This window comes from Carcharodon carcharias, chromosome 15 (genome assembly GCF_017639515.1).
Source record: "Carcharodon carcharias isolate sCarCar2 chromosome 15, sCarCar2.pri, whole genome shotgun sequence".
NCBI lineage: Eukaryota > Metazoa > Chordata > Chondrichthyes > Lamniformes > Lamnidae > Carcharodon > Carcharodon carcharias.
Window position 1 is genome coordinate 124,565,649 of NC_054481.1, and position 22,572 is coordinate 124,588,220.

General features: G+C 45.2%; 1 protein-coding gene across 1 annotated transcript in view; it reads left to right on the forward strand.

Annotated features, from left to right (window-relative positions):
- The window catches only part of noc2l (NOC2-like nucleolar associated transcriptional repressor), a 164,992-nt gene extending 143,358 nt beyond the window's left edge, over positions 1-21,634 (forward strand). Inside the window, exons 18-19 of the mRNA XM_041207303.1 lie at positions 11,117-11,227; positions 20,882-21,634. Coding sequence (XP_041063237.1) covers positions 11,117-11,227; positions 20,882-21,009 — 239 coding nt within the window. The 3' untranslated portion in view covers positions 21,010-21,634. The remainder of the gene's footprint in view (positions 1-11,116; positions 11,228-20,881) is intronic.
- Positions 21,635-22,572: the final 938 nt, after the last annotated feature.

Consider the following 22,572-nt stretch of genomic DNA (forward strand, 5'->3'; position numbering starts at 1 on the left):
GTGGGGGGGGGGTCTCTGGTTAAAAATAAGGGGTTGGCCATTTGAGGCAGAGTTGTGGGTAAATTTTCTCTCTAAGGGTCGTGAGTCTTTGGAACTCTCTTGAATGTTTTTAAGGCAGAGGTAGATAAGCAAGGGGGTGAAAGGTTATCGGGGGTAGGTGGTAATGTGGGGTTGAGGTTACAATCAGAGCAGCCATGATCTTATTGAATGGCAGAGCAGGCTCGAGGGGCTGAATGGCCTGTTTCTAATTCTTATGTTCATAAAACCGGAAAGGGCGTACTCTTTAGAAATTACCGTGGAGGAGGACAGATTCCTTGGTGTGGCCCTGGGGCAGAGCTGGGAAATTGGAACGAGGTGAGTTGTTCTTGCCTGTTCCTGCTCCTAATTCTTATGTTCGGAAATAAGGGAAAGGGTGTGCTGCTTAGAAAACACATGGAGGAGGACAGATTCCTTGGTGTGAATGGCAAAGCAGTCATCAATCAAGAGGTTCACATGACCTCTGAGAGCTCAACAGCAAAGCTTGGGTTGGTTACTCTCACTGCCCCTTTGAGATTAGGCTGCTGCTTTACAAGATTGTGTGCAAGTACCCATGATAGTTTTTTTAAAAAGTACAAATCCTGGAGAATTTATGTTCCCTTTCTTAATTGGCTTTCTTGCTACAGCGGTCCTGTTAGTTAGTATGATCCTGGAGATTTTCCAGTATATTTTTGTGGTTGGAAGTAGTGCAATTATTGTGGGGCTAGGACCAGTCGCACCTTATTTTTAACATTCGCGAGAAGGTTCAGTCACCTGCGGATGTGTGCACCTCTCTGAGTATTGAGTATCTGAGATCTGTCATCGGTGCAAGTTTCCTGTAAACAATAAACTGCTTTTAAAAACGCTGGTTCAGCCTCAAATGGCGCGGATTGTGTCTCATTCCCGGTAACTTCTGGAAGGATATGAAGGCATTAGCGAAGGCACAGAGTAAATTTACAAGAATTTGCAAAGATGGAGATCTTCAGTTATGTGGATGGATTGGAGAAGCTGGGCTGTTCTCCGAAGAGGAGAAACTGGATAGCAGCGTTCAAAATCGTGGACAGAGCAGACAGGAAGTAACTGCTCCCATCGGCAGAAGGGCTGAAAAGCAGAGGGGCACCGACTTAAGTCGATTGGCGAAAGAAGCAATAGTGACATGAGGAAAATCTTTTTATGTGCGCGAGTGCCCAGGGCCTGGAATGCACTGCCTAAGGTTGATGTGGAGGCAGAGTCAGTCGAGGTGTTCAGAGGGGAATCGGGTAATTATCTGAAGATAAGGGCCCGGGGGTGAAGGGAGGAGATTGAAACTAGGTGCGTTGCTCTTGCTGGCATGGACGCGATGGACCGAATGGCCTCCTGCACTGTAACCATCCTCTGATTCCATGTTTATTTGCAGCTTGGAATGGGGATTTTCTCCATAAGCGTGTCGCACTGTAATTGCACCTTCCCCTTCTTCCCCTCGAGGGCCCTCATCCCACTTCCGCCGCTCTTATACGTGCGGCAAGGGAAGACGGAGACCAGGTGGGTAGCTCAGCAGCTTTCGTTGCGAGGGCTGCTGCCAGGCAGGGAGGGGCTTGGTGCCTCCTTGTGGTGAGGTGATGGGTGTCTCCTGTGCCCGCCCATCGGAGGCACTTCCCCTTTAACCTTCCCTCACCCCCCCCCTCCTGCCTCTAAAACCTGACCCCACACTTCCCTGACACCCCCCCCCCCACCCGCTCCCAACAGGACCATCCAAAATCCCAAACTTTTAAGTCTGGGCTCCTTCACTTCTTGTTGTTGGAGGTGGCGGGGGGGGGTCTCCTGTAGTCCCAGCAGTGACCACTGTTCAAACCTGGCACTGCTGGCACCTCAGAGCTGCCGGCCAATCAGATTGGTCCACAGGCCTCTTAAAGCCGGGGCTTCCCCCCGGGACAGAAGCCCACTCTGAAACAATCAAGGCCGTCCTAGGGGGCAGCCAGGTTTCAGGTCACTGGGCTGACGATTGACCTTTCTCTCAGGGTTGGGAGGTGGGAAATATGATGTTCTGTAAAATCCAGCCCTTGAGGTACTGAAGGACATCACCTTTCAGCAAACATGTCCTTCTGGTGTGAGGTGGGATAAAAAATAACGATACATTGGGATATTATTTCATTCAGCGAGCTGCTAATTAAAAGAGGGAGACTTGTGAAGCGGGCAGAATGATATATTAAAGGGAAAGCAGATATTTCCAAGGGGGCGTGAGAATCATTTCCTGGGCTAGACTAAACCATGCGATATTTTTTTTATTCATTCACGGGATGTGGGCTTTGCTGGCTGGGCCAGCATTTATTGCCCATCCCTAGTTGCCCTTGAGAAGGTGGTGGTGAGCTGCCTTCTTGAACCGCTGCAGTCCATGTGGTGTAGGTACACCCACAGTGCTGTTAGGGAGGGAGTTCCAGGATTTTGACCCAGCGACAGTGAAGGAACGGCGATATATTTCCAAGTCAGGATGGTGAGTGGCTTGGAGGGGAACTTGCAGGTGGTGGTGTTCCCATCTGTCTGCTGCCCTTGTCCTTCTAGATGGTAGCGGGTACAGGTTTGGAAGGTGCTGCCTAAGGAGATTTGGTGAATTCCTGCAGTGCAACTTGTAGATGGTACGTACACTGCTGCTACTGTGCGTCGGCAGTAGAGGGAGTGATCGTTTGTGGATGGGGTGTAAGGGGTTACATAAAGGTTGGGAACGTATAATACTAGTGATCAAGGAATTGAGAAGGGAGGAGACGCAAGATCAGAAGTAAAAGGAAGTACAATGAGAGTATGTGGGGGTGGGGCTGTATCCTCGGGGACCGAGCGAGGCCTGTTGCTGCTGCTCAGCCTATCGCTGCAGGCCCTGAGGCAGTTTTGAAGAGGAATACGCCGTAAGCAGAGGGTGGGTTGCCAGAGCACTCAACGTGGACCCGGGCAAGTGGAGCACGAGGTTTAGCTTCAAAAAGGGAGCTAGCCAGGCGAGAAGGAAGTAGCTGGGCAGCAAGCAGAGGGAGAGCAGGTTGCCTGATGCCCTGTGGTTTTGCAGCCCCTGAGAGCAGCCTGTGGGTGGTGAGGACACAGCAGCTGGAGAACAGCGCGTTGTAACCCTGATGTGTGTAAATCTGCAACTGGTGGGCGGGTATTGATTGCCAACGCCAGTGAATTTCCCGTCTTGAACGCGCTAGTGTGGGTAGCTGCTCGGCTGACTGCAAACTCTCCCTGGCAGAGGGGAGGGCTTGTTTAGGCTATTCTCAACCTGCAGGCGTGACTCCAGGGGAAGGGGTTGGGGGGGGGGGGGGTGATGATGAATAAAAAGCCAGCCTTGTTCAGATGGAGGCACGCCTCAATGCTGAATCGGACGAATGTGGGGGGTGGGGGGGTTTGAACCCCGCCCCAGGAATTTGAGCACATATCAGGGCTGACGCAGAGGTGGAATATTGAGGCAGTGCTTTTGGAGGTGGCGTAATGTACCTTTATATAGCACCTTATATCCTCTGTTTCGAAATGCTTCACAACCATGCCAGCTGATCCCTTTTGCAGTCTTTGTCCCTCTTTAAGTGGCAGTGCTGGCTGCCAGTTTGTGCAGAGCAACATTTTTCAAACAAGAGATTGGGATGAGTGACCACCTAAGCTGCCCTGGCATTGGAGGGATGCTCGTTGGTCAGGATATTGGGGGAACGTCCTGCTTTTCGGTAGATGCCGAGAATCTTTCCCCCCCCTCTGAGCGAGCAGAATTGACCTTCGCTTTGGCATATGTTTAGGTGTTTGAAGGTTATTAATAAAGTGGCTTAAAAATAAACTGGGTGACAATATTGGTCAGCACTCCATATCTGTCTGTGTAAATGACAGGTCATTATTTTTGGCAGATCTTTGAGTCAATATAATGTGCGGCTTAACAATGTTAGTGCAATGCACTAAGGAATTACATAGAATGTACAGCAGCAAAAAAAAAACTGACCATTCAGCCCAAGTCAGCAAAAAGTTGGCAATATTGCAATCAGTGTAGGGTTTTGGCATGTAAACACCAGCCTGTATTTCTTTACTGTTTGTTATTTGTGCAAAGAAATTCAAGCAATTTAAGCTCAACTGTACAAAGAAAAAATATTGAATTTACATACAGAAACAAAGTCAGGTTGTATGAATGATGGAATCCATAACTTGATTTCTCCCCCATTGGGCCCGGCTCAATTCGATAGACGGGCCAGAACGGGGGAGGGGGTGGGGGGGGAGAATCGATGTGGATTTGAGAGCTTGGATGAGATTCAACACTAAATGGCACTCACTTTCTACAGTGACAGTGCTGCACTTTTGAGAATGTGTAAATGTTACACACACGTTTTAAGTGAGGCTGGTAATTTTCCTCCACACCTTGACAAAAGGCAGCATTATTACTTTAAGCATAACCTGAAAGCATCCAGATGTGACAAACAGGGATGTGCTATTTTCAGTTTCTCCCCGATGAAATAGTAATCACAAAATTCTGTAATGCATCAGTGTTCAATTCCATCAATCCCATATTGCCACACATTCCTCCCACGCTGTTGACTCTCACATTTCAATCGACCATCATCCACATCAGATGTCATTAACCCACAGACACTGTAATTGTCACATTGGTACGAATAGTCACTGATAACGCTACCGAGAATTAAGGAGTTAAGTACTCAAAAGGGATTTCTAAAGTTCCTCAATGTAGTGAAGGGGGAAACAGAAACCAGAGTAAGTGTGCCAGCGAATTTTCAATTCTAACTGTATGTGGCACCTCAGTGCACTAATAATAAAAAAAATAGATGCTCTATTCTCCAATGGTTATTCACTGACAGAATTTGCTTGAATTTTATTGTTCCCCAATTTCATTATGAAAAATGAACTGGCGTCTCCAGTATTTGATTTTACGGAAGATGATGAACGGAATCCAATTCAGATCTCTCAGGTAAACTTTTATGAAGCAGGGATCGAGGTATTTTCAATGGGAGCAACATGGAAAAGACGATTTAAAAACAAGCGTCTTTTTCTCTCCCGTTCAATGAAGAGTTGTGGTCAACGTTTAATAGTAGGAAAATGTATTTAAGCAATAAAACCAGCAGAAAATTAAATTGACGGACAGAGATGGGCAAGAGTTCTGGTGCTGGGTGGGCTGAGTGTATTAGATACTAGGGGGTTTCAGTTGAACACTAATGTCTGCATGAGGCATTTCTGGGCTTGGATTTTGAGCATCTTTTTAATCTTCTCATGGTCGCACATCAGCCTATTCCAGGCCATCATCAAAGCAAGTGTTTACTTATCAACCTTTGAATCTGATTTGATTCCGTGCGTTCGTGAGACATCTGGCCTCACAAAAGAGTGCAGCTGAGCCTCGGAGCTTAGAAGCTGCCTCCTTGCATTCTGTGGCGCTGTGTGCGAGTCCTCAATGTGCTGGGTTTCCCTTCAGGGACGGCCTCTGGGAATGGGGGTAATACAGTTAAGCAACATGGAAACACAGCTTCAACATAGCTTCTCGCTGTTCTTCAATATGTCCGCAGCTTCCACAATATTGTCCTACAGTCGGGACTGGTCCGAGTCAACGTGTCACAAGCCCAACACACAATTTTGCCAGTGGAAGTGCTGCACCCGGCAACATTGGTAGGAGTGTGTGTTTACAGCGTGACACGTTTACATAGACAAATGTAGCCATAGAAATTTGCAAAGGAAATATAAAAATAAAGACAGGCTGGAGGATTTGTGTTGGGGACTGGACTGGATGACGCCTGTCGGTCCTGATCTAAATACCTCTGCGCTGTACCCTTGGTTTGCCTGAAGATTGTACTTGCTTTTGATTCTGCGTGTGCACTGCAACAGGAGGTCAGCTGGTGAATATTCTATCATACCCTGTGAATGAAACAACATTTTTGAAATGAAAAATGTTGCTCTGGAAATAAATGCAGCAACTTATTTACACTTTTACTTTTAAAAGTGTAAAAAAAAAGATTGGAGCACATAGGAACACATCTAATCGAGCCCGTAAGTGTGGTAATTCACTTTTCAATTGTCGTCCAGTTGGATCCCTGAGTAAACATGGGACCTCCTTATAAATTCTTGAGGCAAGTTGCAGGTGCTTGTCCAAAGACCATAGCAAGTTGTCACGTAATTATTTGGAATGAGTCAAAAGATAGGAAAAAGGGTGAAATAAAACTTGTTGTTTAGTAATACAAAACTTGAGTATTGCTGAAAAAAGAGACATGTTGCCGAAGCTTTTTGCCTTGCACTCACCAGGACAATTCGCAGAATATCAATGTAAAGTGAACAACAATTTATACTGCCTGAGAAGAGAGTGCTGATTGGTTGGCAGGTGGACCTTGGTAGAGACATTGCCAATGGGACAGGGCCCTGTCCTTTGCCAACAGAAAGAACGTGTACACAAGTTGTGTCATTTTCGGCTAAACGAAATAGGTAACAGCCATTTTTATTTTTTTATTCATTCATTCACGGGATGTGGACTTCTCTGGCTGGACCAGCACTTATGACCCATCCCTAATTTCCCTTGAGAAGGTACTGGTGAGCTGCCTTCTTGAACCACTGCAGTCCACGCGGTTGACTCTAGTTCATTCCCCACGGCAATGCTTTGACCAATCGGAGTCAACCTGCCTGGTTTGAAGTTAAATAAAGCTTGGCAGTTAACTGTCAGTCATCAGTTAACTGTTGCATTTCCCCTAAAGATTAAAACCAGCCCAAAGTAAATGTGTCGTTTTACAAATGGCAGGGACATGGGCAGAGTTTTATATTTATCTATAATATAAAGTCTGTGAAGCATCAAAATTAACGAGGACTGCATCACATGGAGTGGAAACCTATCATTCTGGTGGCCATTGTTCTGGGATGTTATTGCACATGTTGGCGCATTTAAGTTCTTGGTCTCACCAGCTCCACTTCGCACCTACGAGACTGGAAGGAGTTAAATTGCGTTGTAATCTGATTTTCGTCCTGTAAATTAAATCAAGCTCTTTAGATTTGAAACCTCAGTTTGCCCTGGGGATTGCAATTAGAAGCGATTTAATGCCTTTAGTTTAATTAAATTACACTGAACAAACCTAGTGATGTGGGTTTTGGTAACAACACCATGAGATTTGATTACTGTAGTTTGTCCCTTGATTTTGGCCTTGTTCCTGTGGATTGGTTAATCTGGACAATTTGATATTTACACAGTGAAAGATCCAGTATCTTTGTATATGCCCATCCCAGGCTTTCCCTTTTGAATGGAGTCCGATCACATGCTGTCTATCTGATGTCGTTATCACAAAATTACTGGTGCAATGAAAGCACTTTTATCTATCACAGAAGTGTGTGCTTTTACTTTGTGACTGAGAAGTAGAGACAGCGGTGAAAATTCTAATATCACCAGTAGGCCACTATCTGCAGTACTTATAGCAGATGTCAGCTGTTTCCCACTTGATAGTACTCTCACCTCTGGGTCAGGGAGCTGTGGGTCCCCAAGCCTCACTCCAGGGACGTGAGCACAAAGATCGAGACTGACAGCACTGGGCGAGCGCTGCTTTCGTCTGACATGCTGGTTTTTGGATGAGGCATTAAACTGCGAGCTCTTTGCCCTCTCAGGAGGTTGTAAAGGAAGAGCAGGGGAGTTCTCCCTGGTGCCCTGGCCGATATTTATCCATCAATCAACGTCACTATAAACAAATAACTGGTCGTTTATCTCATTGCTGTTTGTGAGACTGTGCAAAGATTCAAAAGTATTTCATTGGCTGTCCTAGGCCATAAAAGGCTCTCCATGAATGCAAGTCTTCCTTTCATTTTCAAAGCTTCTGTAACATTGCTAAGGGTTTAAGAAACCTGATCTTCAGTTGGGACCAAATCTGAAAGAGTAGGACTGAAGTTTAAATTCCTTTTTCCTCTCTCCCTCTATCTCCCTCTCTCTCTTTCTCCCTCTCTCCCTCGCTCACCCTCTCTCTCTTTCTCACTCTCACTCTCTCTCTTTCTCACTCTCACCCTCTCTCTCTTTCTCACTCTCTCCCTCCCTCTCCCTCCCTCTCCCTCCCTCTCCCTCCCTCTCTCTCCCTCTCTCTCCCTTTCACTCTCTCCCTCTCACTCTCTCCCTCTCACTCTCTCCCCCTCTCTCTCGCTCTCTCCCTCTCTCTCTCTTTCTCACTCTCTCCCCCTCTCTCTCTCCCCCCCTCTCTCTCCCTCTCTCTCTTTCTCACTCTCTCCCTCTCTCTCTCTCTCTCTCACTCTCTCCCTCTCTCTCTCTTTCTCTCCCTTGCTCAAGTTTCTTTGCGGAAGATACCTCCAGTCTCGAGAAGAATTCTTGCCGCGATAGCGCAGGAATAGAGTTGTGGGCACATTAGCGTGCTGAATGGTTATCGCTGCACACCAAGTTCCTTGCAACTTCACCACGCCGTAGCTCAACAAGCCAGAATTGCACTCGGAAGCATTGCCAGAGAGGTAAAAACTGTGACGCCCCATCAATATTAATCATGCCAGTTCTGAGCTGTAGGTCTGAAGCTGGTTGGCTTTGAGCAAAAGTTCACACACGATGCAAATTTCCTGCGCCTGCTGCTGGACACGGCTCAGGATGACCCTGCTCGGGCTGGCAGTATAAGTTTTAGCCATGCTTCAGTTGGCAGTATTTTCGCCTCTTAAGCCACAAGGATATGGGTTGAAGCCCTACTCCCAAGACTTGAGCATAAACTCTTGCATTAAGAGAATACTGCACTGTTGTAGATGTTAAAACCAGGACCCCGTCTGCCCTCTGAGCTAGATAGTAAAGATCCTGTAGCGCCTTCGAAGGTGATCAGAAGGAGATCTCCCTGATACCAATATCTATCCCTCAAACACAGCCACCAAGGCAGATTATATGGCCATTATTTCTGTTTGTGGGAGCTTGCTGTGTGCAAATTAGCCGCTGTATTTCCTACATTGCAGCAGTTAATACACTTACTTAATTGGCCATAAAGCGATTTGGGATGTCGTGATGTGTGAAAGGCGCTATGTAAATGCATGTTTTTTGTTCTATACCATCCTGGTTTGTGACAGTGGTGCACACAAGAAATCTGTTACATGGGGTGAGCAATAATACCTTAACAACACAACAGATAATACCTAACAAAGAACAGCAAGAACAGAGTGGCAGTGGCATAAGCTTTCACCTTGCTCTTCATGGCCGGGAATGCTCAGTACCGGCATTGGGAATCTGAAGTGAGATCGGATTATATCAACATTCCTCATGTCGGAGAACAAAGGAAAACAGAAAAATGTACATTTGGAGTTTTTTTGCAGAGTATTTCAGTGATAATCGCAGGTATTAGATAATTCGCACAGGCGAAATGCTTTTAAACATTAGCATCAGTTCCAAATTGATTGGAGATAAATTCACTGGTTTCCTCCAGGGTGTGGGTCGAATTGATTTTCAGGATGAATGTTAATAACTGAGAAAAGGACAAGAAGGGAATCCCGTGAAGTAACTACCTGAAAATCTGCAAACTGTTTGGTTTCAGTAACTGAGAGACTTTCTGATTTTTATTATGGTTTTGATATATGAAAGCCTGCAGCGTAATAACTTGATCACAGTGTGTGCAGGATGTTCAACTTCAATAATTGCCATGTTGCTAATACTAAGCTCTGACCCAGCCACATTTTGCACCTGCCAGACCTGCTGTGACAGTGCATCATTGATTCTGCCCTAACTAAACTAGAAGTCTGATAAAACATCATAACTTCTCCCTCTCTTCCTTGAATTCTTTTTGTCCCAAATTCTAAAGGAAGTGTCAGGCCATTGACTTTAGATCTTTAAAAACAGTGATTCCACTCTAGAGGAGGTTGTATATAATGGAACAACCCTAAAGTTGTCCAGTCCTTAGAACTCAGGCTTCGATCATTATTCTAACATCTCTTTCTGTGGCTCAAATCATTTCTAATAACTCTCCAGTGAAGTGCCTTGGGACATTTTATTAAGTTAAAGTGTTACATGAATCTAAGTTGTTGTCAAATTAAGGTAGACTTGGGGGTCCGAGGGAGATGAGAGGGCAGACTTAGCTAAATGGTAATAAAATGCTGTGGGTATTTGGTCTAATAGAAGTTATGCAGCTAACTTTATCTCTAGCGCACTTTCCTGTAGGCAAGCAGCCTTTTCATTGTTGTAAGAGTTTAATGGCTTGACACTGCAGCACTTGCACTGCCAACCCTACTTCACATTACTGCTTTCTTGGAAGGGGAGTCTTAGCAGACAGAACCCCATTAGTTTGCCGAAATGCCAGTAATCTTTGGTTAAAGATGGATTTGATTACAAGGATTATATTGTCTCTTGCGTTGGGGTTAATTCAACAATGTTTTCTTCAGATCCTAAAGCTACCAAACAATTTTCAGTTGGAGTCAAAGCGGACTGGTTTGCAGGCCCCAGTATTAAGCATTCCTAGGTCAAGGATAGCACAAGCAAATGTAATGTTAAGCTCTCCATACTCTGCCTCAACAATGTACGTCAGTCAGACTACATTAATGAGCTGTTTTTATTCTCCATTCCCTACACCAGTCATCTGTACCTCTTTCTGCTAATTAAGTCATTTCTGTGCTGTACAGCTATACCTATTAAGCACTGGATACCATGTTGAATCCGTACAAACCAGCGTGCACAGAAGATGCTTATCCTGTCCATCTGGGCTGGATAAGAAGCCAACTTCTAAAGGTGAAGAGTCAACATCTAACCCCAGTGAAGCACTCGGCCCCCTCTTTCTAACCTGAACAGCCTTTTCTAACCCTTTTGCACATTTCTTTATCCCAACCCTGTTTTTTTTTGAGATGGGGGTGGGGTATGCTTTGGAATAACTGTTTTTGTTGGCTGAGTCGCTTGATAGATTGGCATGGTGACATCACAGGTTAATTTCGGACAGTTTTGTAGATGTTAAAACCCAGAATGGGCTCTGCCAGCGGACAGACAAAGGCTAGCGCTTGGATGAGTCGACCAGCCTGTGCTGGACAGTTCCCCACAACTCCTGGTTGACACTGATTACAGCAAAATGACTTGATTGCACGGCTCGGTAGGAGAATGCTTGATTGAACAGAACCCAAGTAGACACTACAAAGTACTTGGCTCTCTTAATTTTGACATAAACTGTTATCTCTGTTGTTGCAGGAGAATCTAAGAAAGGTGATGAAGACTTCCTGGAGGATCTGTCTGACATGAGCAGTGAAGAGGATGATGAGGATGAGGATGATGCATTATCTTTTGAAGATAATTCAGACGGTGCGTATTCCTGGATTCATTTCAGAAGTTTCAGACTTTAGCCTGTTGATCATTTCCAAGAAGCAGAGGCTCGGCGGGGTAGTGGGGAGGGTGGTGATCTTTTATTAAAAGAGTGCAAATAGTCTTTGATGCAATGCCTGTGTGAACAGGATAACATATTTGCCTGAGAGAACTTTGAGGGGTGTGAGAGAAAGGGAATGTTATTTTTCAAACTTCGGGACTGGCTGGTTACTCCATATTAATTGCCTCCGACCCTGTGGATTGTAAGTTTGAAATGAATAAAGATACCTTTAGTGGAGTGGCAGGGGACAGAAGAAGCATATCACTGCAAATTCCGAATGAGACCTGAATCCTACGTGAATCCTGTATTCAATTAATTTGGGAAAGTCCATGTTATTTAGAATCATAGAAATTTACAACATAGGAGGTCAGTAGGTCCATCTTGTCTGCACTGGCCAACAAGAAACTATCCAACTTAATCCTACTTTCCCACCTCTTGGTCCATAGCCTCATGGGTGACGACACTTCAAGTGCATATCCAAGTACTTCTTAAGTGTTATGAAGGTTTCTGCCTCTACCACCCATTCGAACAGTGCGTTCCAGACCCCCAACACTCTCCAGGTGAAGACAATTCCCCTTGAATCCCCACTAAACCTCCTACCTCTTATCTTAAATCTATGCTCCCTGGTTATGGACCCCCTCAACCAAGGGGAATAGGGCCTCCCTATGCACTCTGATCTCTAATAATCTTATACACGTCGATTAGGTCTCCCCTCAGCCTCCTGTGTTCCAAAGAAAACAACCCCAGCCTATCCAATCTTTCCTCAACTCAAATTCCAGTCCAGGCAACATCCTCCTCTGTACCCTGTCCAGTGCAATCACATGTTTCCTATGGTGTGGTGACCAGAATTGCACGCAGCACTCCAGCTGTGGCCTAACTAGAGTTTTGTACAGTTCCAGCATAGTCTCCCTGCTTGTATATTCTATGCCTTGGCTTATGAATCCCATATGCCTCCTTGACCACCTTATCTACCCATCCAGCCCCCTTCAGTGATCTGTGGACCTGCACTCCAAGCTCCCACTGTTCCTTTACACTCCTCCGCATCCGACCATTTCTTGTGTATTTGCTTGCTGCCTTAGCCTTCCCCAAATGCATTACCTCACACTTCGAAAATGCTCGCACAGTACTAGTAGGACCTAGTGACCCCGAGGGCAGTGTGAAGACCTCCAAGATAAATACATCTTGGACAGGTCCAGAAAGAAAAATGTTGTTCTGACAAAATTGATGTGTGACAAGAGTTGAATTGGCACAGCTGCATCCTGCTGTTCTACCTCATACACACACTCACACTCTCCACTCCTTCTCCCCCCCCCCCAACCTCCCAAAAGATTCAATATCTTAACGAGCCGTCATTCACACAGTGCAGCCTTTCTCTCCCTCCTTCCAACTCCGCCCCCCCCCCACTCCAACCCCCAGGAGAGACCAAAATAATAATTTCTGCCAAAACATTAATTGCCTGATGCTTGTTGGTTTGAGCCCTTCCCCTGACGGCTGGGGGATTTCATTTTTGAGTTTAAGAAGTGATGGTGAAGTTTGTCAGGTTTGCTGCTTCCTGTTTGGATGCAGCTTTGGGACTATATTTAGTAAGAGGTGTCGGTTAATCAGATTCTGTTATCTGAGGAGTTTGTAGTAACTGCTGTGTATTTTGTGATGCTGAGAGCTCACTTATGTTGCACAGATATATTTTGAGCTCAAGACTTAAACATAGAAACAGGGAAAATAAGAGTAGGACTAGGTCATTCAGCCCTTCGAGCCTGCTCCACCATTCAGTATAATCAAGGCTGATCCTCTATCTCAACTCCATACTCCCGCTCTCTCCCCATACCCTTTGATGCCTTTAGAGTCTAGACATCTATCTCTTTCTTTCTTAAATATATTCAGTGACTTGGTCTCCTTCTGTGGTAGAGAATTCCACAGGTTCATTGCCCTTTGAGTGAAGAAGTTCCTCCTCATCTCAGTCCTAAATGGCCTTCCCCGTATCCTGAGAATGGGACCCCTTGTTCTAGACACCACCCCCACCCCCCCTCCCAGCCAGAGGAAACATCATCCCTGCATCCAGTCTGTCCATCTCTGTCAGAATTTTACACGTCTCAATGAGATCCCCTCTCATCCTTCTAAACTCCAGTGAATACATATGAACATAAGAAATAGGAACAGGAGTAGGCCCTTCAGCCCCTCAAGCCAGCCCCACCATTCAACAAGATCATGGCTGATCTGCCCCAGGCCTCAACTCCTCTTTCGTGCCAGCTCCTCATTGCTCTCAACTCCCCGATGTTTCAAAAATCTACCTACCTCCTCTTTAAGCCTCCACAACTCTAGGGAAGAGAATTCCAGGCATTCACTACCCTCTGAGAGAAGAAATTCCTTCGCCTCTCAGTTTTAAATGAGTGTCCCCTTATTCTGTAACTATGTCCCCCTAATTTGAGATTCCCCCACTAATGGAAACAGCATCTCAACATCTACCCTGTCAAGCCCCCTCAGAATCTTGCACGTTTCAATAAGATCACCCCTCGTTCTTCTGAACTCTAATGAATAAAGGCTTAACCTGTTTAGCTGTTCTTGAAAGTCAACTGCTTCATCCCAGGAATCAGCCTAGTGAATCTTTCTTGAACTGCCTTCAATGCCAATATATCCTTCATTAAATACGGGGCCCAAAACTGTGCACAGTACTCCAGGTGTGGCCTCACCAACACCCTGTACAGTTGTAACAAGGCTTCCCTATTTTTAAACTCCAACCCCCCCTAGCAATTCAGGCCAAAATTCCATTTGCCTTCTTAATTACTTGCTGCACCTACATGCTAACTTTTTGTGTTTCATGCACAATAACACCCAGATCCCTCTGTGCTGCACTTTTTTGGAGTCTGCCTTTTGATTCTCCCTATCAAAGTACGTGACCTCACACTTTCCTACATTAAACTCCGTTTGTCAAGTTTTTGCCCACTCACTCAACCTGTCTACACCCCCTTGCAGATTCCTTATATCCTCATCACAGCATGCCCTCCCACCTATTTTTGTATCATCAGCAAATTTGGATACATTACATTCTGACCCCTCCTCCAAGTTGTTAATATAGATAGTAAATAATTGAGGCCCTAGGACTGATCCTTGTGGCACTCCACTAGTTACGTCTTTCCAACCTGAAAAAGACCCATTAATTCCAGCTCTCTGTCTTCTGTGTGTTAACCAATCCTCAATCCATGCTAATACATTACCCCAATACCGTTATGTCTTACCTTGTGCAATAACCTTTTACGTGACACCTTATCGAATGCCTTCTGGAAATCCAAATACACTACATCTACCAGTTCCCCTTTATCTACTCTGCTTATTATATCCTCAAAGAGCTCTAGCAAATTTGCCAAACGTGATTTCCCTTTCACAAAACCGTGTTGACTGTTTGCGTTAAGCTTTTCTAAATGTCCTGCTAATTCTTCCTTAACAATGGACTCTAGCATTCTCCCAATGACAGATGTTAGGCTGACTGGCCTATACTTTCCTGCTTGTTGTCTTCCTTCTTGAACAGGGGCATCGCATTAGCGGTTTTCCAATCTGCTGGGACCCTCCGCAATCCAGTGAGTTCTGGAATATTTCAACCAATGTCTCCATGACCTCTTCAGCTGCTTCCTTTAAAATCCTTGTATGCAGGCCATCAGGTCCTGGTGACTTGTCTGCCTTTAGTCCCATTAGTTTCTCAAATACTTTGTCCCTTGTGATAGAGACTGGTACAAGATCTTTCCTCCCATTAGCTCCTTGCTTATCTGATATCTTTGGGATGTTTATAGTATCCTCCACCGTGAAGACCAATGCAAAATATTAGTTTAAGTTAACTGCCATTTCCCTATTCCCCATTATCAATTCTCCAGTTGCATCCTCCAAGAGTCCCACACTCACTTTAGCCACTCTTTTTATCTACCCGTAGAAGCTCTTGCTGTTTGTTTTTATATTTCTTGCCAATTAACTTTCATAATCAATTTTCTCCCTCTTTATTAGCTCTTTCACCACCCACTGCTAGTTCCTAAAAAAAACTCCCAATCCTCTGGCCTACCACTAGTTTTTGCTGCTTTGTATGCCATAGTTTTTGATTGGACACTCTCCTTGACCACCTTTGTTAACCACGGGTGGTTCATCCTTCTCATCGAGTCCTTCTTTTTGACCAGGATAAATTTTTGCTGAGCGTTATAAAATATCTGCTTAAATGTCTGACACTGCTCATCCAGACCTTCCCCTTAGTCTATTTTCCCTGACCGCTTTAGGCAACTCTTTCTTCATCCCTCTGTAATTGCCCTTATTTAAGTTAAGGACACTGGTTTGAGACCCGAGTTGCTTGCCCTCAAACTGAATTTCAAATTCTATCATGTTGTGATCGCTACCCCCTAGAGGATCCTAAACTATGAGATCTCTTACTAATCCTACCTCATTACACATTACTAGATCTGAAATAGCCTGTTCCCTGGTAAGTTCTGCAACATATTGCTCTAAGAAACCATCCCTGATGCACTCTACAAATTCGTCTTCCATGTTACCCCTGCCAATCTGATTTGCCCAGTCATTATGCAGATTAAAATCACCCGTGACAATTGTAGCACCCTTACACACCTCTAATATTTCATGATTTATACTTTGTCCTACAGTGAGGCAACTCCTCGGGGGATCTCTGGACAACTCCCAGCCATGACTTCTTCCCCTTGCTATTCCTTATTTCCACCCAAACTGATTCCACATCATGATCTATGGCACCTATATCACTACTCACCACTGTACTGGTACTTTCCTTTATTAACAAAGCTACCCCACCTCCTTTTCCTTTCTGTCTATTTTTCCGGAACGTTGAAAACCCTTGGATATTGAGTTCCCAATCTCGGTCACCCTGCAACCATGTCTCTGTAATAGCTATCAAGTCACATCCATTTATTTCTATTTGTGCCGTCAACTCATCTATCTTGTTACAAATGCTGCATGTATTCAAATAAAGAGGCTTAAGCTTGGACTTTTTACCATTATTACTCATTCTGGTTCTAATTTCTGCTGCACTCCCCTGCTTATATTCTCTGCCCCATCCTGTCACACTTTGATTATCGTTTGCCTCTTCACTACCCTGCACCTCTGCTTTCTCATTTATTTTTGTTCTTCTAAACTTCACTTCAATTGAACCCCCCCAACTAATTAGTTTAAAGTCCTATCTCCAACCCTAGTTGTGCGATTCACCAGGACACTGTTCCCGGCATGGCTCAAATGAAGCCCGTCCCAGCAGTACAGCTCATCTTCCCCAGCACTGGTGCCAGTGCCCCATGAATCGGAACCCATTTCTCCCACACCAATCTTTGAACCACACATTTACCTCTCTAATCTTATTTACCCTACGCCAATTTGCACAGGGCTCGGGTAGTAATCCGGGATTATTACCTTTGTAGTTCTGCTTTTTAACTTAGCCCCCAGCTGCTTGTAGTCCCTCAGCAGAACCTCTTTCCTAGTCCTACATATGTCTTTGGTACCTACGTGGACTACGGCAATTGGATCCTTCCCCTCCCGCTCCAAGTTCCCCTCCAGCCCGGAAGAGATGTCCTTAACCTTGGCACCAGGTAGACGACACAGCCTTCGGGACTCTCTGTCATTGCTGCAGAGAACAGTATCTATTCCCCTAACTATGCTATCCACTATTACTACTGCATTTCTCTTTCTCCACCAACCCCCCCCCGCCCCCCCCACCAACAACCTCTACTTGAATGGCGCTCCATACAACGATGCTGTAGTCAGTTCGCTCATCCTCCCTACAGTCTGTGCACTTGTCCGCACCACGAGCAAGAACCTCGTACCTGTTGGACAAGGGCACTCCTCCAAAGCTAAATTCTGATCCCCATACCTGCCTCACTCGCAATCACACCCTCCTGTCACCGAACACGGACCAAATGTGATGTAATTAATCTAAGGGATGTGACTGCCTCCTGGAACACAGTGTCCAGGTAACTCTCCCCCTCCTTGATGAGTCGCAGTGTTTGCAGCTTGGACTCCAGCTCATCAGCTCTGAGCTGAAGTTCCTCGAGCAGCCAACACTTGTTGCAGATGTGGTCACTGTGGATTGCACCAGCGTCCACCAGCACTCACATGCTGCAGCTGCAACACATCACCTGCCCAGCCATCTCTATTCCATTTAATTAATTAATTTGGATGTTAAATATTTTTAAAATGAATTTCTTAACTTTACTCTACAGCTATCATAATGTCCCCTGATTTAAACCTCTTGGCCAGTCAAAAGAGACGGGGAAGAGATACCCACCAAGCACCTACCTGTTTTAAACTGTGAAATCCAGGCTCTCCTCTCGCTGCTTTAAACTGTGAAAATCCCAGCTTTCATCTCGCTGTTTTAAACTGTGAAAATCCCAACTCTCCTCTCGCTGTTTTAAACTGTGAAAATCCCGGCTCTCCTCTCGCTGTTTTAAACTGTGAAAATCCCAGCTCTCCTCTCGCTGTTTTAAACTGTAAAATACAAGCCTGGTTGGCCCAATGTCTCCTCACACGACAATCCCGCCACCCCTGGAATCAGTCTAGTGAGCCTTCGCTGCACTCCCTCTTTGGCAAATAAATCCCTTCTTAGGTAAGGAGACCAAAACTGCACACAATACCCAGGTGTGGTCTCACCAAGGCCCTGGACAGCTGCAGTAAGACATCCTTGCTCCTTTACTCAAGTCCTTGAAGATCTAACAAATGCTGGGTGGGATGGACCTAACCACCAATCATGTCTTTTTCCTTGGACTCTACCCCAATCCTGCAGTCCCACTATCAACTTTAGAAACCTCTTTGCCTGCTCCATACTAATCACTAGGCCACACAGCCCCATTATTGGGCATTATCAGCTCAGTCTCTCTGGGCCAACCTCTTCCAGATACCAACTCTCCTGGCTCTTCATCTCCCTGGACTACCACTCCAATCTTCTTTTGACCAGTTACCCCGGTGCTCGTTGATTCCCCTTTTTTGCCGTAGAGCCATGGAAAAGGTCTGGTGCACACAGAAAGAGGCCATTCAGCCCATCATGTCTGCGCCAGCTGAAAAATAAAAAAACTAGCTACCAGTTCTAATCCCACCTTCCAGCATCTGACCCATAGCCTGGCAGGTTACAGCACCTCAGGTGCAAATCCAGGTGCCTTTTGAATGAGTTGAGAGTTTCTGCCTCCACCACCAAACCAGGCAGCGAATTCCAAACACCCACCACTCTCTGGGTGAAGAAGATTTTCCTCATGTCCCCTCTAATCCTTCTACTAATCACCTTAAATCTGTGCCCTCAGGTAATTGACCTCTCCGCTGGGAGAAACAGGGCATCCCTGTCCACTCTATCTAGGCCCCTCATAATCTTGTTCACCTCATTAGGACATCCCTCATTACCTTGATTTTAAAACTCTCATCCTTGTTTTCAAATCCATCTCACCCTTCCCAGCCTGAATCGTTGCACTGTGGATCTTTGGGCTGATTCTCCACCCCTGGTCTCCTGCATATAGTAAAATCAGAATTCTTCTTTTTGGACTCATTCCTGGGTTGTGGATCTCACTGGCTAGGCCAGCATTTGTTGCGCAACCCTAATTCCGGGGGTGGTTAAGAGGCAGCCTATTGCTGTGGGTCTGGAGTTACATGTAGGCCAGACCAGGTAAGGATGGCAGGTTTCCTTCCCTAAAGGACATTAGATGGGTTTTTACAACAATCGGCAATGGTTTCATGGTCATCATTAGACTTTTAATTCCAGATTTTTATTGAATTCAAATTCCACCATCTGCCATGGGATTCGAACCCTGGTCCCCAGAGCATTACCCTGGGTCTCTGGATTACTAGTCCAGCGACAAAACCACTACGCCACCACCTCCCCTGTCAAATGAAATGAGTGGAGAATGTCATTTTTTAAAAAAGAGAAAATTCCTATAAGCACAATAGCCAGCTTAGGAATTCCCTGAAAACTCTATGCAGCATTGTGTTTTATAGGTATACTGTAAAACTGGCAGTATAAGCAACCTAGCAGATTGGTGAGCCCGCTAGAGTCATGGGACGGGGTAGGTCCCCCATCAGGGTACCGTATCACGGTGGTTTGGGTTCACCGTTGCCTTTGATGTAACTGCAGCCTTAAATATTTTCCTGAGCGTGCCCAGAGCTGGGGCAACCCTAGGGAGTGTGGCATCCACAGCCCGTGGAGAGAGAAAGATGGTTGAAAGCACTGAGCCAGGTTACCAGACCTGCTCACTCGAGGCCAGGCCAAGGTGCAAAACTGGTGCCTTCAGCTGGGAAGCCAATAAATGCAGCAAACCACGTTAAAACTGGAATCCAGTTTTAAGTTAAACATCAATAGAAATAATAGCTTGGGAGAAAAAATGATATGATAAAGTCATTAAGAGAGTTTCGTCCTAAATTAATCCTTGAGAAATGATCCACAAAAATTGTCACTGAAGAAAGAGCCTGGTTATAGACCTAATAAATTATGGTTAATGCCTTGGATTTTCTTCCTTTAAATATGCCCAGATTCCTTTAGCGGGTACATAATTGATGGTGAAAGCTTGCTCTCTAACCACCCACTTTGCCAATGTTGCAGCAGTGATGTCTTATTGACAGTATTGTCATGGGAAAGTTGTCATATAGCTGCTACTTGACCTGTACCGGCACAATGTATCTGGGAGTATCCTGCCGAATTTAGTTCCATGTTTTCCCTGCTGCTGTTTAACATGGTGCCTCATGAGTAATTAACTTAGCTGATTCATTAAGTGCTTCAGGTTCAGTAATGCTGCTGACGAATCACCCATTAAACGTGACCTAGCTGGTCCATCAAATATGTGCCAGTGCAGGTTCAATAGTAAGACAATTACCAATTAAAGGCTGTAGTGAAACTTCATAGCTCCATACAGTTAAATGTGAGGTGGAATATGTTAGTGGTCGATAGTGGCAGACGGTGCAGAAAGAAGCCATATCAGTAGTTCCTCAATGTTCTAGCAGGTAAGGGTATTACGTCGGAGCACTGAGGCATACAGTCTTAGACTTAATTGACTCTCCACTGAATTGGCGGATTGAAACTGGGCCAAATATTGGGCGGTATAATTATCCCCAGTGCCTCACTCCCTTCAAAAGGGAGAGCGAAATCAGCCACCCTTCCTGTCCCTGATCTCTGTCCAGTCAATCCACACCTGGGAGAACTTGGTGTGTGGACAGCGGGACAAAGGCAGAATCTGGCTCGGGTGTGATAATAATCTGAGCTGACGTAATGTGGGCTCCCCTCTAAAGGGTGGGCACTTGGACAGTCTTTCACAAACCTGTATCTTGTGATGGTCTGGGGAAAAATTTGGAACAGTACAGTTATAAAGTGGCTGGTGTTTTATTCTGTAACCATCAAAATAGATTGTTGTATTAAAGTTTGAGGAACTGGGCTCAAATATTGAATGGAATTTTTTTTTATCAAAGCATTTAACTAGGAAAATGAAGGTCATTTACAAAACGTACATCAATATTTTCATCTTTCTTAGTCATAGCCTGTGTGATCTATGGAGCTTATGTCTCAGTTCTACGAGATCGCATCAGCGATCTAATTATTTTTCTAATGACCTATTTTCACTTTGCACTCTGAGCAGATGAAGATGGAGTTTCTCCAAAAGCCAGTACCGCTGCTCCAAAGAAGTTGTCACAGGCTGACCTGAAGGCGCTTACAGAAGGAGATCAGGATGTTGTTGAAGATCTGGAGTTCTCTGACGAAGACTAATGGAATAGGTGTATATGAACCCTCGATCTGATGGAAGTTCTGTACTTGGTGTTACTGTCCTAACCGCATTGTTGCTGACTGCTGTTTGGATAACTCTGAACTGCCTAATCCTCAAAGGAGCACAGAAATCCACTTTTACAAAACCCACTTCTAAGGAGAAAATCCCGAGAAAAGTCATTAACAGACAAAATGGTGAAACCATTAGTGATCACCTCCCTATGTCATCTTCAACCGTGTGTTTCCTTAATTTTACATAGGCAGAACCAACTAACTACAACCTTTTGATGCTTTACAATAATCATGTTGGTAACAGCCCAGCAACAGAAATTGGCCAAGTCTGTAGCCATTGGAATTGTGATCAAGAATTCCTGATCCAGCAGAATCATCTGGAGGAGTTGATGCTGATCCATAGGAAGTTGTCCTTGTAATGACAAGGCAGTGGCACATGAGCCAATCCGGTAAAGCCAGGACAGCTAGTCCTGATCTACAATCTTTAACCTTTCACCTGTAATTTTAATTCAATATTGTCCAGGGCGACCTATGTGCTTAAAGTCCATGCTTACCCTGTTATTTCCAAATAATTCTTAGTTATTTTATATCTGAATAAATAATTGGTGAGACAGTTTTACAATGCTTTCAATGAATTTTGAGTCATCATTTTATTAGGGCTTCTTATCAGTCTGCCAGTGCTTGTGCATGTCACCAGGCGTGATGACAGCAGTTGCTCATGTGATTGAGCTAAGGCCTAGTTAGCAGAGTGGTAGTTGGCGCTACAGCTGGGTTTGATGGTTCTCTGCAAGCGGAAAACGAACCAGGATTTCAGCTCCTTGTTGCTTTCCAGTGACCCAGCTGAAAATTGCCTGGTGTAGGTTTTCGGTGAGAACATGCCATAGTTCTGTTAACAGGCCTTCGACAGTCATACAGCCTGTCGACACTCGCAGTACAGTCCCGGGCACAAGTATTGGCTTTCTGGGGACAGTGGGGGTTGGGGGGGGGGGGTGGGCGGGGGTGCGGGTTTGTGTGCCAAACATGGGGGAGAGAGAAAATGGAGGGGATATCGCCTTGTACTTCTCCTTTAAATGTTTATTTGCTTTTCCTGTCCAGCTGATGCTTTAAGAAACAATCATTGTGAAATCAGAAATCGGCCAATCCCGGCCACTGGAATTAAAGGTAAAGAGAATCTGTTTTTTCTGGTGAGGGCGTCTGAAACAGAAGCGCATAATCTTAAAACTGGAGCCACGCTATTTCGGGAGCGACACCCGGAAGCATTTCTTCACACAAAGGGTTGTGGAAATCTGGAACTCCTTTCTCCACTGCACCGCACCCCCTCCCCACCCCAAAGACTGAGGATACTTGGGGTCAGATGAGACTAAGAGCGATAGATTTTTGTTAGGTAGGGGTACCCAGGCATATGGATCAATGGCAGATAAATAAGGTTGAGGTACAAATCAATACAAATCAACCTTGATCTAATTGAATGGTGGAACAGGCTCAAAGGACTAAATCGCCTATTCCTGTTGCTAAGAATCCAGAAACCGTTATCAGGTTTGGAAGATTGACTAA